Source organism: Leuciscus leuciscus (genome assembly GCF_965113295.1).
Source record: "Leuciscus leuciscus genome assembly, chromosome: 15".
Classification (NCBI taxonomy): Eukaryota; Metazoa; Chordata; class Actinopteri; order Cypriniformes; family Leuciscidae; genus Leuciscus; species Leuciscus leuciscus.
In genome coordinates, this window is record NC_138739.1 from 9,036,818 (window position 1) to 9,053,508 (window position 16,691).

Consider the following 16,691-nt stretch of genomic DNA (forward strand, 5'->3'; position numbering starts at 1 on the left):
TTCCCCTCAGAATTGAGATATAAACTCGAAATTTAGCGCTTTGGGTGTGAGAAAAGCGCATTAAAAATAAAATTTACCATTACGAGTCAAAGTCTGAAATTGCAAGATATAAACTCAAATCTGCGAGAAAAGTCAGAAATGTGAGGTCACGATTACCTTTTTTTTCCGTGGCGGAAATAAGCTTCCATTCAAACAAGACCCATTGTAGTTTAGTAAACTACTAATTTTACATTTCCTGAGAAGATGCAGAGATTTCACAAGCATAATCATTTAAACAAACGCTCAATTACATACACAACTATTTTATTGTTCAATAAAAGTACAAAAGTTATTTTTCCATTTTTACAACATTCAAATAATTTGACAACAGGGAAAAATTCAAGATGTCGCATGCAGCCAAACAAGACCACATGAGCTGAGCAGATCACTACAACCGTAATGACTACGGTAACAAGTCCACGAATGGACCAAAAACAATATTCAATCCATGTAACGACTGGTCCAATAACCACAGGATGGAATTATATACAAGTCCGGATGATTCTATGCCACTCCTTGCAAACAAATCCAGGACGACTGCCTAGAACTGCTGAACGATGAGCTTTTTCTTGCTGTCGTGGGAGAATTTGTTCGAGCGGAACAAGTCGCTGTCGTAAAACGCAGACAGGTTGTGGATGTTAATCTGTCGGGCCTGGAGACAAAAAAAGACTTGAGTTAAAACTCAAATTCACAAATGACACGTGTAACATGCCTGACTTTTTATTTATTTAAACGCATCTATACGTTACCTTGTCCACCAGATCCTTCTCTGCAATCTCGATGTTGTCCTGCTGGGCTCCGTAACGGTTGCGCTGATACGAGACCTGTTCAGAAACCAGCTGCTTCAAGATGAAGAGCAACAGCTCGTTGTTGTCTCGCCTGAAGGCCAGATACCGTGCGAATGTCTGTGGAAATGCGACTTCGGTTACCAACTTAACCAGACAGAATCACAAGACTTGGAGAACTGATCCCGGATCAGTGCAATCAGCTCACCTTCCGCATGCTCCTCATCACGCTGAACTTCTGTGTGTCGATGAAGCTCTCCAGCATGACTCTGATGGCCATGTTCACGTCGTCCTCCTGCACGTAGTCCCGCAGGTGCATGCGAGCGTGAGCCTCGGCCATGCGGATCATGGACTCGATGTGGCGCACGGTGATCGGGATACTTCCTGTGGCCTGCCAAATAACATGTGTTATTACACTGAGAAGAACAAACATTTCAGTGGTAACAAGCCCAGACGGACACAATTTCTGTGCAGATTTTGGCAAACATTTTTCCCAAATGTTAAAAAGTGTTAAAAAGAATGGCCGCACAAGTTGTAGAAAAAAAAAAAAAGAATTAACATTTTTTCCCCAAAACAATATTGCGAAAAAAAAAAAAAAAAAAAAGCTTTTGAGCTTTTTGGAGACACAAAGTCGATCAATTAGACAATGCAGTTTTCGCTGTGAAGTGTGGACTGTGACAACGGAGGTATTTCAAAATGATGCAATTTTTCTAACAAAAAAAATTATTTGCTATTGCAATTTAAAGGACAATTCCGGTGAAAAATGAACCTGGGGTAATTAACACATGGTTACCCAGTCGATCGTTCCCTGGGATGCGTTTTCATGAAAATCGAATGTTAAGAGTTTTATCTCTAAAAACAGATTATCTCATAACACTAGTATATGGGGCACAGAGTAAGTAAAAGTAAATCGCTAGTTAATACCATTAACAAGGCTCAAAATAGCCTCACACTAACACGGTAGCATAATGAGGGTCCCTACATGCAAACCGAAGCACTGAGAACTTTGTAAGTGTACAGACAGTTTAATAAGAAGATACTTTATAAAGACAGTACATTCGTCATCTTGGAAAACAGTCTCGACTAATCGACTCACGAACGCCGCGCTAAGTGAGCTGGTCGATAGGAAAAGCTAAATCTGTTTTTAGAGATAAAACTCTTTACATTCGATTTTCATGAAAACGCATCCCAGGGAACGATCGACTGGGTAACCATGTGTTAATTACCCCTAGGTTCATTTTTCACCGGAATTGTCCTTTAAATCAAATAATTCACGTTTGCTGTGCTTTTGCTTTACGGGCGGCACAATTTAGCCAACATTTTGTGATTATATATTAATATAAACTAAATACAAATTTAAAAATGACTCAAACTAAAGAAATATCACCATCTTATTATTTCACTATAAACTAAAAATAACGCATAAGCTGTTCGCGTTTAAGAACACCGTACCGCGATTCACTCTGAAACATGCAGCGCATATATTTATGTAATTCACAGCCTTTGCGATGTGACAGTCGCACTACGCTATATGGCAATTGCGGTTTTATTTTGATCAATCGAGCAATCCTAGTAAAACCTCAAAAGCGACTCACCATAGACTCTCTTCGAAGGTCGCTGTAGATTCGGGCCACCTTGTCCTGGTCCATCTGATTGAGTTTGGGTCGCACGCGCTCTTTGGCGTACAAGATGTACTTCCTGAGCAGATCCTGCGGGATGGGGGGGGCATCGGAGGTGTTCGGGAGCAGCACTTCCTCTAAACTGGCCACGCCCCCTTCTTTGTTGCTTGGGTGATGTTTGATGTGGCTGCCCACCACAAAGCGAGCCAGCATCTCATCCTAAACGCAGAGAATTGCATTATGGGTAATGCAATCGGCAAAGTTTGGAGTGTTTGTCAGCAGTTTGAATGTCAATGGACTAAAATTATACATAAAATAAAAAGTTTATTAATAGACAACCTCTAAATTTGGAACAGGTAAAATAACAAATATGGATGAAGATCATAAAAACGGTCAAGAACATGTTATGTCACCAAATAACTAAAGACACAATGCTATATGCACTATTTTCTTTAAGTGTTATATATATATATATATATATATATACACATACACTTTAAGTGTATATACACGCACATAGATAGTAATAAAATATAATTTGAATTAGTAATATACACATTTAAAATAATTTATAAACAGGTATATAATTTTTATAAGACTTTAGTTTAGGGTCCAGTTCTTAGTATTAACTATTTGCTTATTAGCATGCGTATTAACAGGATTTACATTTACATTTACATTTATTCATTTAGCTGACGCTTTTATACAAAGCGACTTACAATTGCTATATATGTCAGAGGTCGCACGCCTCTGGAGCAACTAGGGGTTAAGTGTCTTGCTCAGGGACACATTGGTGTCTCACAGTGGATTCGAACCCGGGTCTCTCACGCCAAAGGCATGTGTCTTATCCATTGCGCCACCACCCCTATATTGGATATTGACTCACCTGCACTGGGTCGACGGTGTCTCTTACGACGCACAGAATGTCAAATCGAGAGATGATGGGCTCCGTCAGGTCCACGTTATCAGAGAACGTGAGAGACGGGTCGTAGCGCCCACCTTTAAAAAGAAAAAAACTTTCATAAGAAAAATGAATGCTGTCAGAAACGCAGCTGCTACGTTTAGCCCAGCAGGAAGTAATTTAAAACCTGACTGGCGCTATAGATTAACATGCATCTCAAAGTGCCGATGGCAAAATTGAAGTTATGACCCTCATTTAGACTTTCATTAAACAGTTCCGTCACCAGTCCCAGAACGCACCGATAGGATTGGAGGCTGCGATGATGGTGCAGCGAGCCTGTAGCGATGTGACGATCCCAGCTTTAGAAATAGAGATGCTCTGCTGCTCCATGGCCTCATGGATGCTGGTCCTGTCCTGATCGTTCATCTGGAGAACACACTTACACGTTCACTGGGGTATTCACCAAAAAACATTTAATATTGACTCAAAAATTGGTGGAACAGTGCATCAAAAACCTCTGGTGCTCTTCATGTGTCGGTGTCAAGTGACTGAATTTTTTTTTTTATATAAATGAAAATAATGTACCGTTTTAGTTCGATAATGATTTTTATTTAATATTTTGTATTTGTAGTGGATTTTATGGCACTAAATTATATTTACGCTGTATTTATAATCCATTTATTCACTTTTTGAGCATAGAGCTGATAATTTAATGTCCAACTTGCAGCTCGTAAATCTTGAATGCTTTAGAGCACACACTTCAGTTTGATCTCTTTTCAAAGACGACACTTGGAAGATTATTGCTGAAGCGAAAAAAAGTTTTAAAAAGTGAACTTAAGTTACAGAATTTTACGTTTATTGTTATGAAAAATGTGGGAAAATACTATTTTTAATTTTTATAAAAGAAAATTATATTAAATTAAATATTAATATTAAATTTCAAAAACATGTTTTACTCTAAAACTATGAGAAAATCAAAGCCATAAATCTAAAGTTGTGTTCAAAATTTGAGCTTGATATCTAAAAAAAAAAAAAGAGCTTTCAGTAAGATTTTGTCTGGCTGCAGTACCAAAAGTTTCCACTAGGTGAAATTTGTTTCCCATTCATTTGCGCTCATTTTTGACCACGAACAATGCAAGTGTATTTTTTACAGGACCATTTAACCTGTTCGAATCATGTCCATGATTTATTTTTTGTTGTGTTCACATACCAAGTGCCAAAACATTTACCAAGTTTTGTACCATTCCGATGAATAACATGAATAAAAATAAATAAATAAAAATGTTATCGTTTATCAAACATTATCGCACCTTATCAAACTCGTCGATGAGACACACTCCTCGGTCCGCCAACACCAGAGCTCCCGCCTCCAGCGTCCACTCTCGAGTCACGGGATGGCGCTGAACGTAAGCCGTCAGACCCACGGCGGAGGCGCCCTGTCCTGTAGTGAACACCGCTCGGCTCGCAATCTTCTCTACGTACTTCAGGAACTGGGACTTGGCTGTTCCTGGATCTCCACACAGGAGGACGTTGATATCGCCACGCACCTTGTGCTTCCCGCCTGTTGAGACACAAATGACTTACTTGTACCAAGCCAGTTTTTATCTGCTAGAAAATATAGTACCAGAGATGTATATGTGTGTACTGTGTATAATTATTTTGTATATATAAATTCCCAAACATGCATGTATACATTTAAGAAATTTTTTGTTATTTATTCATAAAATATTTATATATTTATATGAAAGATGAAGATACCTGGATTTTTGGCTTCGCCGCCGAACAGAGCAAGTGCCAGGCCGCGTTTAATGTCCTCGTGCCCATAGATGGAAGGACCAATACTTGCGAAAATCTGTACGAAGAAAATTAAGCTTAGTCTGGAGAAGCTTTCAGATGCGTATTAAAATGTCTGGAAATGTGTGAGCATCACGCACCCGTTCTCCGATGCGCTCGTCTTTGGACAGAGCCATGATGGCTTTGATGTCTTCATCGGTGAGCTCCGCCACGGCCACGCCCTGATCCTTACGAGCAATGTGATTGGCCAGGATTACGGTGGCGAAGACGGGGAAGCCGTTAGCCATGTTGAGGGAGCCGTCGTAGTTGTTGTGGTAGATTCCTGTGAGCTCCTGCCAAAATAGATGTTTGGAGGGTATATTTATAATAATTATTCGTTACATTTATATAGCGCTTTTCTGGGTACTCAAAGCGCTTTACATATGGTAGGGGGGAATATCCTCATGTTTTATTTAAATCTAGCACTATTACTATTAAATATATATTCAAATATTATTTGTTAAGTTGTGAAAAATATATACATTTAGAAGGGCATATTTTACTTTAAAATTATTTGATATAGTTATAGTAATATAAACAAAAAGCAAATTTCAAAAACTTAGTTTTAAATATACAGGTCGAAATTTAAATATTTGTGTACACGTTTTATTACATAGTTATGTCAATATAGTTCAATATCGTGATTTTATGTAATTTATATGAAGATGTTTAATGGTCAAAAAGGTTTTAAAGTCCAAACTTAATAAAGAACTTCATCTTATGCCACTAATCTGTCATGTCCTGTTGCGGTGAGGGATTGTTGGAGTTCGGCTGGTTTTATTAAAGATGATTTGAGAACTATCGCAGTAATTATGGTCTGTCGACTCACGATCTCGTCTCCAGGTTTGCAGTGGTCCACCAGGTCGGCCAGCAGGATGGCGTCTTTGGAGCGAGGCAGGCGACCCGCCGCCACTTTCCCAGGGCTCTCCTGAATGGTGATTCGCTGGTAGTTCTGATACACGGTCTGATAAAGGCAAGAACGCTAGTTAACATCAGAAGAATAGAGAAACAGCTGCATCCTGCTGCCATGGCAACAGCTGGCAAAACTGAGATTAGGGTTTGTCTCTTATCAACACATTTACATAAAGACAGAAGCAAGGATCTCAGGCAAAGATAACTTCATTTCTAATATATATTAACTTGTTATTTATATTTTACATAATTTAGAACACAAAATATTATACATAAATTATAGTTGATTAATAACCTACTTCTAAATTTGGATCAGGTGAAATAAATATGGATGAACCTCATGAACATATGTCACCAAATAACTAAAGACACAAATGCTATATGCACTATTTTCTTTATATATAAATCGAAATATAAATAGATATACTTAGATAGTAATAATATATGATTTATTGTATTAGTAATATACACATTTAAAACAATTTATATACAGGTTTATATATAATGTTTGATAAGACTTTAGTTTAGGGTCCAATTCTCACTATTAACTAGTAGCTTATTAGCATGCATATTATTAGGATATTGGCTGTTTATTAGTACTTATAAAGCACATATTAATGCCTTATTTCCGCATCACCATATTCTACATCCCTTAATCACCCAATACCTGAAGTTAACAACTACCTTACTAACTATTAGTAAGCAGAAATGATGAGTTTGAGGCAAAAGTCACAGGTAAAAGTGGATCCTAAACTAAAGTGTTGCCACATTACAGTGGTAATTGTACTGAATTTATACTGATCTTATAGTATATTGTGGCATGAATTTTAATTTATAAGGCAGACATAACTGTAATCATTTTAACTGTGAAAATGTGCTTAAGTGCCATAAAAATAAAGCAAAAAAACAAAAACAAAACATATTAATGCTCTTTAAGAAAAAACTTAATTTTCCTTTTGCATGAACAGTTTTTCTTTTGATTTGGAGGTGAAAATGACCTAGATAATTTCGTTTCATAACATCAATCTCTTCATCTCTACGGGAAATGTGTCACAGCATGATCGTCCTCACACACCTGCTCCATGTTGATATCGAACGGTCCGAGCGACTGACACTCGGGACAGGAGCCCGGCTTCACCTCCTGGTTCTGGGACTGGAAGAACGGACCCAAGATGAAGTTACACTTGTTACAGTTGTACTTCACCATCCCGAGCTGCGGCAGGACTCCAGTGCAGCAGGTCACGACCCCACTGGTGCGGATCAGCTGGTTCAGATGAAGCTGCCTGGAAACAAATATAGAAATTATTAGGGGTGAAACAATATGTTGCGTCACAATACAAAAATGCAGCAGTATGTATCATGGATTCTGACATGTATTGTGGATAGTTCACACAAAATGAAAAATACTGTGAGAAAAAAATTCAAGTTTTCAGAGATTTAGTGTCAGTACTACAATAAACTACTGCATATAATGTTGAATATAATGTATAATAATGCAATGGGGGAATATTTGTTCATCCTGATGATGCCAAATGTCTGATGCTACCAGTTAAAAGTGGCGTACATTATTTTAAATATATCTAGTCAGTGAAAGAGTGCAAGCATATTCGTCCAAAATAAATATGTATTTTCAGTTTCAGAATCATGATTATTGTTATTCTGGTGTCTTTATGTTCCTGTTCATTGGGTTTCCAGCATCAAATCCAAGCCTATTCATTTACACACACAATGTAATACCGAATTTAGCATTTTAATCAACAGTCCATTTTTTTGTTAACCTTTTATCAAGTGTCTTGGAGTATCGCGATAATATCGTATCGTGAGTTCAGTATCGTGATATGTATCGAATCGTGACATGAGGGTATCGTTACACCGCTAGTAAACTATATATATAAAATATTATTTCTTGAAGAACCAAGAGTACTGTGGATTTGCTCGTACCTGAGCGATCGCAGTTCTTCCACCAGCGGCAGGTTGCCGATGCGGACGTGGATTTCGTGTGCGATCCGGTCGTATTTGGGGTACATGGCCAGCACCACCTCTTTCGCGGCTTCGTCGAAGATCTTCAGCATCTCCGCGGGAGCCTCCGGCAGAAAGTACGCCAACACGTGCTCCCTGGACGCCAGCTCTTCATAGTTCACCAGCAAACTCTCCTTATTTTCTGAAGAGATTGCAAAATGTCATGTGAAACGTCTGGATTATAGAATAGGGTTTTCCCCAAGCGGCAACACGTAAGTGACTTAAACTGCAATTCATCGACTGGCCTCTAGAGACAGGCTGCAAAGAGAGTCAATCCCATAATGCCCAACTGCACAGCAGAAAAAAATATGTTAACAGCCAGGTACAAACAGTGGTTTTGGTCTATATTTGCCCTTCATGAAAACTGTGAGGGGGTGATTTTTTTTATAACTCATCCGTTTAAATTATATTAAGCCTTAAAGTTATGCATAATTAAGGGCGTGGCCACTTGAGTGACAGGTGGATTGCCGCTGATGCCACTACTAGCCATTTGTCTGCTGTCTGTTAGCGTCACGTCACCTCAGCTAATCCGCCACTTTTCCCATTTTCTTTTATCAAGGAGTGATGCGATACAAAGATGCTGACAGCTGGCTCCGCCCACTTTGGGCTTCAAAAACGCTCTTCAGAAACCTACAGGTGACGTCACGGACACTACGTCCAAATTTAGTTGTCTATGGTTTTCCCAGATGCCCGTCCTCCACCCACCTTTGCACATGTCGCTGATGCGCTCTTTGAAGACGTTGTGTCCGTGCTCGTCCACATGCGTGCGCAGGAAGTTCTTGAAGCGGTGGTAGATCTCCAGCCGCGGGGCGGCCATTGAGACCCACTCCCGGACCGTGTGGCCCTTCATGTCCTCCAGGTTCTCAATGCTCTCGATCATCTCTTCATCCTCGCCGTCCAGCGCGACGCCATCGGCTGCCCTCTCCGCAAGAACACGCTGCCTCTTCGTGGGCCGCTTGTCGTCCTCGTCTTCACTGTCTGTACATCACAGAAACATCAAAAGAGTTGAGTTGTGTATATATAAATAAAACTACATTGAAAAATGACTGTAATTTCACTGTAAAATAAAAGATGGGTAATTAAGAAACATAATATAACTTTAATTTTAACTTTAATTACAACTTCCAATACTAATTTAGTATTCTGTCTTCACTTTCAAACAAACTCTTATTTTTACTTAAAACCACAGGAAGCCCTTATCAAAAGATTGAGAAGATGGTTTGTGCATGTTGTGTTTTCAAACGCACAAGAAAGAGACTTAAACACAGAGATGGAGTTCATGTTGCACAGCGTTTACTGTGAATCGAGCCGCTCTGAGAAACACCTGCGGATCATGAGCCGCTCTCGTGTAAATGAACACATCACCGCGCTTCCCTCATGATTTGATAAATCGCACTAAGCCATATGCCGATTTTGGTTTTATTTCAGTTAAATGTGCAGCCCCACATTAACTAATCTTCAGTGGTTTGCACTAAAGTTAAGTGTTATTTAGCAATGACTAAACCGCCCACCGTAGAGGAGTCCGCGGCCGATGCGGCCCATGCCAAGGCCCTGTTCTCTGTCCCGCCGTCTCATGGCCGCTTCTGCTTCCGCCCGAGCTCCGGGTGAGAGTTCACTGAGATCTTCATCTTCATCCAGACCTTCCACTTCATACCGGTCCAGTTCTGGGATGGCGCGATAGTCTCTGTGAAAAATACCCTCGTTAGCTACATTTACATTAATTTAGCAGATGCTTTCATTCAAAATGAACTTGTTTTAATGCAAAGTTGCGATTTTAACAAAAAAATTTGTATCACATTAAATATTCGTGCCAATTCCAATATTCGTGTTTGTTCAAGAGAATAAAATCATAATTTACTAGTGAACTGGCACAAAGTATCAATAATAAAAATGGTTTGCTGAAACCAGTGAAGCCACTATGGCTCTTTTTATTTTCTGCTCCTGTATAATAAATGACTTGCAGCTCAGAGCTTGCAGGCAAAACGCAATAACAAATGCTGTTGTGCTATCTTGTGTTCTGACGCCAAATGTTTGAGAATGGAATTGCGCGAGACAGTTCTGGGAGATAATTATACCAATTAATTTTAATGACAGACACTGGCTCAGGCATTTCAGAATTACTAAAACTGTGTGCAATGAGATTTACTTTATTGTAGGTTATGCACAAGTCTTCTTTTTTGATGTTCTTTTAATGTTTTTTATGCAATATCCCCAAATTTGCATAAAAATATTGACTATTTTCTAATGCCATGTAAGCAGCAAGGCTATCTACGTGGCGATACACTAAAAAGAAAACATGCATATATGTTAATAGAAACATAACTATTGATAAAATAGTAATTGAACTGTTTAGACTTTCATATCGGCATATGCAATTATTTTAAGCACAATATTTATTATTATTTTGAGGTGAAACATGACCTGGACATGTTTTTGAAAGGTTTCACAAGGTTCCTCCCTAACAATCACTCTATCTGCAAACCATCACAAAGACAGCCACATCATCTCTCACCTCTCCATCCCATCTCCGATCAGCTCCTCTCCATCTCCGTCGTCCTCATTGGGAATGTTTTCTCCCAGAATCCCCTCGGACTCGTCCTCAAACGGAGGCAGGTCTCTGCCAGGGCTGGAGGTCAGGTCACCCCGCCGGGAGCCACGAGTGGGGCTGGTGGCCATCTGGAACGACTCTGAGGAATCCTGTTTTGAAGCAAAAAAATGTCACTGTTATAGAAAACAAAAATCTTTCCACTAGAATTGGATGTCAAAGGACCGACTGACTTAAAGTGACTGAAAATGCACACATGTGCAAGTAGATCAGGCTGAGGAATTAATACTGAAACTAACTCAACATCATTACTGCAGAAAAACAGACCTGTCAATCGGACAACACTTAAAAAAACGGATGCTCTGCTATCATACTACACAAGAACAGTCACTCACTTGAAACCACAACAGTTACACAAAGAATCTAGTATAACCCACGTGGGACCCTTTTTTAGACTGGTTTAACCCTTTACAATACGATAGCTTAATATATTCAACTAAATATTTGACGTGTCAGTTCAGGAACTTTACAGTTAAAAACAAGAAATGTTTTTTGTATTTGTATAATTTTAGTTTTTTTAATAGGCCTAAGTTAAATGATTTGACAGTTACACATTTAACAAAAAAAACACACACAAAACTCGAATTAAAATGACTTTTGTGCAAACGTAAACGCACATTTGTTGTAGTTTGTACATTATATTTACTTTATTGTAAAATCTAGATGATTACATTGCATTGTCGACCGACTAAACACTTGTATGTGCCATGTATATTTCACACATAATCGCGGACACGTGTACAAACGTCAAATACTTTAAAACACATTTGAACAATTGCTTAAATGATTTGTTTACATATAAATAGATTATATACAAAACACACTCACCGCCATGTTCTCACGTCCGTCTTAAACAGCAGCTCGACTGAACACTAGTTTTTCCCGGGAAGACTAACTTTTCGCGCGAAATTACCCACGTGACCACTAAGCGCGCGAGAAACGCTATGAATATGAATTGAGGAAGAGAGTCAGAGCACTGTGATTGGTCCGTTGGCAACTGCGTCACTCTGATCTGAACGCTCATTGGTTGGACGCGTGAAAAGGGACGGACATGTTAGGAGTCTTAGAAAAATAAAACCAGACAAAGCACATTGTGACAGTGAACGATCACATTTTGCTTCAAAATAAGCAATTGGATCAACAGTGATGAGACACACAAGAGCCTCTGTGACTCCTAATATGGTTTTTAAGTCCACAGTTTAAACATTTTAGTCCATATTTTACAAGTTTCTAATAAAATGATCAAGATTTTTACAGTTTAAAAAAGAAAATGTGAATGGTGTTTCTTTGCAGATAGGACTTGTGATAAATATTTCATATTTAGTATTCTAGCATGAAGAAAGATAACAAAGAATGAACATAAAACATTGATTCTTAGTATGACAATATTTAATCTTTCACAACCGAGAGCAATAATTGTACTCTTTAATTACATTATTCTCAAGTGTATTATCATAGTGTATTGGCCCCTAAAGTGCCTGCACATTGCCTGCACACTTTTCAAGTACCTCTCAACATAATGTACAGAACTGGCACAGTCACAGCAAACGCCGCACAGGTCAGGACTGTATTATATAGACTCGTTTTGTTGATGTGCGCCTCTAGTCTTTTCTCAGTTTGACCGAGGCCTTGAACGACCATCTCTGTGTCACAAACAAGAAGTGGAGAGTCTCGTGTTTGAATGACCGGCCTCTCCAGGGGCCGAGACTGCAGGGTCGTCTTCACCGCTTGTATCTCCGTCCCGACCTTCCCGACGCCCTCCTCCAGCTGCTCCAGCTGTGGTTTCAGGCTCTCCATGAGCCCTTGGGCTCTTTTGCTGTGTTGGAGAATCTCTTGAATGGCTTCTTCTGAGGCACTAGACGTGGAGGTTGGGACGATGGCAGTCGCTGGCGGGACGAATGTTTGCTTGACTGTTTTCGTATCTTCTACGCCTCCTTTCACATTCACCCTGAGGGAGTCGATGAGGTTGCTGAGTTCGTCTTGTTGCATTTTATGCATGCTGGCCTGGACCTTAATCGCTTCCTGAAGACTCACCGGTCCTTTCTGGGCCTCCAGCAACAAGCTCTTGAGTTCCTGCAAACGTACCCGGTTTATATAAGTGGAGCCCATCACCCCGATGACGGCGCCCAACACTGAACCAATCACGGACCAGTTTTTGGTACGTTCGGCCCTGGTCCTTTCTTTCTCGTGACTTGCTCGCACCGCAGCCGAGAAGAGCGCAAACTTCTCTCGCTCGCCTCCTTCTGCGTTCTCATACGCCGTTCTGAAGCGCCGTTCTTCCTGTAAACGTTATTTAAAGGGAAGGTGAGAGGTGCAATCTATCTATGTAGTACCGGTCAAAAATTACTATTTTTTATGTTTTTGAAAGAAATCTTTTCTGCTAATCAAGCCTACATTTATTTGATTAAAAATACAGAAAATATATATATATATTGTAAATATTATTCCAATTTAAAATAATGGTTTTCTATTTTAATAAACTTTTAAATGGAATTTTTTTTCTGTGATTAAAGCTGAATTTTCAGCATCATTACTCCAGTCTTCAGTGTCACATGATCCTTCTAAGATGAGGATTTGATGCTATTTTTTTGGAACCTGTGATACTTTTTTCAGGATTTTTTTTGATGAATAGAAAGTTTAAAAGAACAGCATTTATTCAAAATAGAAATCTTTTCTAACAATGTAAATCTTTAAATATCACTTTTCTTTCAATTTAACACATCCTTGCTGAATAAAAAAGTATTAATTACTGACCGCAAACTTTTGAATAGTACTGTATATTGTTACAAAATCATTCTATTTAAAATAAATGCTGTTCTTTTGTTTGTCTTTTTCTTCATCAAAGAATCCTAAAAAAAGTATCAGAGGTTATAAAAAATATTAAGCAGCACAACTGTCAAACATTGATAATAAATCAGCATATTATAATGATTTCTTAAGGATCATGTGACACTGAAGACTGAGTAATGATAATGAAAATTCAGCTTTGCATCACAACAATAAACTCTATTTTAAAGTATATTAAAATAGAAAACCATAATTTTAAATTGGATTCATATTTCACAATATTACTGTTTTTTTCTGTATTTTTGATCAAATAAATGCAGCCCTGGTGAGCAGTAGAGACCTCTTTCAACACATTTTTTTTAAAGAAATGAATACTGTGCATTACTAGGTCTTCCTCACCTGCAGTAGCTTGTGTTCGAGTGTGGCTAACTCTAAATAATGTGCCTCTTCACGAGACACACGGTCCAAACGGTCCCTCACTTCCTTCAGCCGGACCTGTAGAGCCTCCAGGCTGGTGTGAGCTTCTCTGACGATTCCTCTGGCGATCATGAAGGCCTTTTCAGCCTGATAGCAATACATAATTCACATTATATTGACATATGAATGAATCCAAGAGTGAAAAGTGCACATTTTTTGGGTCATTTGTCAAACGTGTACCTCTGTGACATTGGACTGAGCATCTCGGACTTCATTAAGCCCGACAAACTCTTCATAGCGCTCCCACCAGTAGTTGACGGTCACTGTAGTGCTTTTCACCACATTTCGGCCCCATTGTTTCCCCAGATCTCCAGCAAACGTTAACGCAGACACTGTGCGCTCTTTCACAGTCGTCATTTTATTCGGCTCATCTTTCGGGCTTTGTTGCTGTGTGCAATAAGTTCTGTGGAGGTTCCACTGGACCGGGACAGGCAGCATCTGGTGTCGGTGGAGACATGTGGAGACATGGCTGCTCGAAAATACAGTTTTCCCTCTGAACCTCATCGAAGAGCCTCATATGTGGGATATTACACACGTCAAATATAGAACCTGCAACAATAAATACATTAGCTTTGTGAAATGATCCACAAGGTGCAATCAGTGTAACTAAAATAATGATAATGATGTTTTCTAGCTCGAAAATGAACTTAATTTGCATTTGCACTAGGCTATTAGAATGGATAAAACAAAAACACACTATATTGGGAGCAAATACATAATACAGGCTGGTTAACAATGATAAAATACTATCGATAAATTTGATTTGGGCTTCAATTTGTATTTTTGAAAGAGCTTCTATCTATGTAAAGTCCTAAGGACAGTTACACAACATATAAACACAACATGTAAAATAAAGTTTCTATGTTGGTAATTCAAAAGTTAAATACACAGCAAAAATATGTCTAATGTAACAATGACGCTGTTCTATTTAAATACATTATATTTACTTTTCCGAGCTAATGAATGAATAGTGTCGGTAAATAATGTCTACAGTTCAAACTGAATTCATTTCAGGATTAAACGCACCAGCGATTCTCCGGTTCGTCACGTTTCTTCTCGGGCCCCTATTTTCTCATGTTTACAAAAGACTGTAGAGTATAGTCCATAAAATACCTGTCAAATTTCCTGAAATGTCATCTTGTAGCATGAGCGCATTTCTTTCAGGCAGTAGCTGGGGTTCTTTTGAACAGATTCATTTGTTAATGATCCAGTTGAACCGATTCTCAAAGCATTTGTAAGTCACTCGATTGCATTATCAAGCCTTTTAAAAATAAACATTATAAGACGTTCGCTTGGCAACACAACGGTGAGGCTGGCTGACATGTTGGGATCGGTTGGGATCATAAACAACGCGAAATCTGATATTTTGGGAATACTACGACTCAAACGAATCAAGCCAGGGTTTGAACCAGTTCAGTTACACGAACCAACCTAACGAATCGATTCGCCGAATTGAATCTCTCTCAGGCACAAGACGGGCGCACTACATCCGGGTAACAGCTGGGGTCCTGACAGCGCGGAAAAAAGCATTAGCTAACTAATCTGAGCAACATGTCTGGAAGAGAAGGTAATATTAATCTAAATAAAGACCCTAAACTTGACAGTTTGATTGTGTAAAACGTCGTAGGTAATAAAAACGCTATTTCCCGATCATGCTAGGTCTTTTAGATTGTAAACATGTCGATTATATTTTTAAAATATATATTTTTTGTACACGATGCTATCTGCGTTAGCTGTATTACAACATTTCACTGCATTTTAATGATTAGAAAGTTGATATTGGTCCTTTCTTTTATTGTTAGTTTTGATCATGTTATTATGGTATCTAATATCAAAATGATTTATTCTCTGTGCAGGAGGTAAAAAGAAACCCCTCAAGGCTCCTAAAAAGCAGTCGAAAGATGTGGATGATGTAAGTTCGTACATTGAGGTTGTGGTTGAAGTGTTTATACATAAACACTGAGATTATGGTTTGTGAACTGGACAGATCAGCTGCCTTTAGAGTAAAGTAATGACTACAGAAATGTATGTGTAAGAATGTAAAGTACATTGAAATGCAATGCAAGTCGCTTTGGATAAAAGTGTCTGCCAAATGCATAAATTAATATCTACCAGTCAAATTTTGAAATGATGGTTTGTACATTTTCTTGACTTGTTGAATTGCACACACTCATTCTATGTTTTATTTACAAACTACAGGAGGACGTGGCTTTCAAACAGAAACAGAAAGAGGATCAGAAAGCAATGGAACAATTGAAAGCCAAGGCTGCCGGAAAAGGACCTTTAAGTAAGAGACACATAAAGCCACCCATCATTCTTTCCTATTTAAATGAAGTTTTTTGTTTAATAATGTAATGTAGAAAATATTTCTTTAAAGTTTTTGAGTTGTTCATTTTCTCAACAAAGTTTCTCCTTTGATTTCGTTCCACAGCTGGGGGTGGCATCAAGAAGTCCGGGAAGAAATGAATGTGTTTCAGTGTTTATTTGCTTGCTGTTCAAACCATCATCTTATGATTTGGGTCCACAATAGCAATGTCAAATGATTTTTTTTTTTTATATTTCCCATGTAAAGAAAATGTTATAAAGGAATAAAGTTTGTGATGACTGTAAATTTAAATTTCAGATTTTAATGTCTTTGATTTTCGAAACCTATTCAAAGCTCAGTACAATATCCAAACATTTCAAGTTTAAATTCACATGTAAAGTAAACAACT

At 38.6% G+C, this 16,691-nt stretch overlaps 3 protein-coding genes across 4 annotated transcripts; 1 reads left to right on the forward strand and 2 right to left on the reverse strand.

The window, feature by feature from the left end:
• Window positions 1-305: 305 nt before the first annotated feature.
• mcm2 (minichromosome maintenance complex component 2) lies at window positions 306-11,658 on the reverse strand. The gene is made up of 16 exons (XM_082138625.1): window positions 11,542-11,658; window positions 10,621-10,805; window positions 9,620-9,792; window positions 8,814-9,086; window positions 8,031-8,250; window positions 7,165-7,372; window positions 6,007-6,141; window positions 5,279-5,470; window positions 5,103-5,196; window positions 4,655-4,905; window positions 3,644-3,770; window positions 3,330-3,442; window positions 2,420-2,662; window positions 1,033-1,215; window positions 789-944; window positions 306-691 (listed from the first exon to the last, which is right to left on the reverse strand). Exons 1-16 carry the CDS (start codon window positions 11,545-11,547, stop codon window positions 581-583), a joined length of 2,670 nt encoding a protein of 889 aa, XP_081994751.1. The 5' UTR covers window positions 11,548-11,658; the 3' UTR covers window positions 306-580.
• Window positions 11,659-12,084: 426 nt separating this feature from the next.
• Window positions 12,085-15,174, reverse strand: ccdc51 (coiled-coil domain containing 51). Of its 2 annotated transcripts, none has more exons than XM_082138630.1 (4): window positions 15,091-15,174; window positions 14,158-14,526; window positions 13,900-14,064; window positions 12,085-12,993 (listed from the first exon to the last, which is right to left on the reverse strand). In XM_082138630.1, the coding sequence occupies exons 2-4, from the start codon at window positions 14,479-14,481 to the stop codon at window positions 12,214-12,216; spliced, it is 1,269 nt and encodes a 422-aa protein (XP_081994756.1). In that variant the 5' UTR covers window positions 14,482-14,526; window positions 15,091-15,174; the 3' UTR covers window positions 12,085-12,213. The 2 variants fall into 2 exon arrangements, with proteins under 2 accessions (XP_081994756.1, XP_081994755.1); XM_082138629.1 differs by having other exon boundaries at window positions 15,004-15,158.
• Window positions 15,175-15,436: 262 nt separating this feature from the next.
• Window positions 15,437-16,594, forward strand: tma7 (translation machinery associated 7 homolog). Its single transcript, XM_082137661.1, has 4 exons — window positions 15,437-15,544; window positions 15,834-15,889; window positions 16,177-16,264; window positions 16,409-16,594. The coding sequence occupies exons 1-4, from the start codon at window positions 15,529-15,531 to the stop codon at window positions 16,441-16,443; spliced, it is 195 nt and encodes a 64-aa protein (XP_081993787.1). The 5' UTR covers window positions 15,437-15,528; the 3' UTR covers window positions 16,444-16,594.
• Window positions 16,595-16,691: the final 97 nt, after the last annotated feature.

What these genes read in the sequence shown, in the direction of transcription:
- mcm2 (XM_082138625.1), bottom strand. An exon ending in TCGATATCAACATGGAGCAG is followed by an intron (nt 6,142 to 7,164) that starts GTGTGTGAGGAC and finishes TGCCTTTATCAG; the next exon opens with ACCGTGTATCAGAACTACCA. An exon ending in CGGCGAAGCCAAAAATCCAG is followed by an intron (nt 4,906 to 5,102) that starts GTATCTTCATCT and finishes GTGTCTCAACAG; the next exon opens with GCGGGAAGCACAAGGTGCGT.
- tma7 (XM_082137661.1), top strand. An exon ending in AGTCGAAAGATGTGGATGAT is followed by an intron (nt 15,890 to 16,176) that starts GTAAGTTCGTAC and finishes TACAAACTACAG; the next exon opens with GAGGACGTGGCTTTCAAACA. An exon ending in TGCCGGAAAAGGACCTTTAA is followed by an intron (nt 16,265 to 16,408) that starts GTAAGAGACACA and finishes TTCGTTCCACAG; the next exon opens with CTGGGGGTGGCATCAAGAAG.
- ccdc51 (XM_082138630.1), bottom strand. Translation starts at nt 14,481, where the DNA reads ATGAGGTTCAGAGGGAAAACTGTATTTTCGAGCAGCCATGTCTCCACA. An exon ending in CTCAGTCCAATGTCACAGAG is followed by an intron (nt 14,065 to 14,157) that starts GTACACGTTTGA and finishes TATTGCTATCAG; the next exon opens with GCTGAAAAGGCCTTCATGAT. An exon ending in TCGAACACAAGCTACTGCAG is followed by an intron (nt 12,994 to 13,899) that starts GTGAGGAAGACC and finishes TAACGTTTACAG; the next exon opens with GAAGAACGGCGCTTCAGAAC.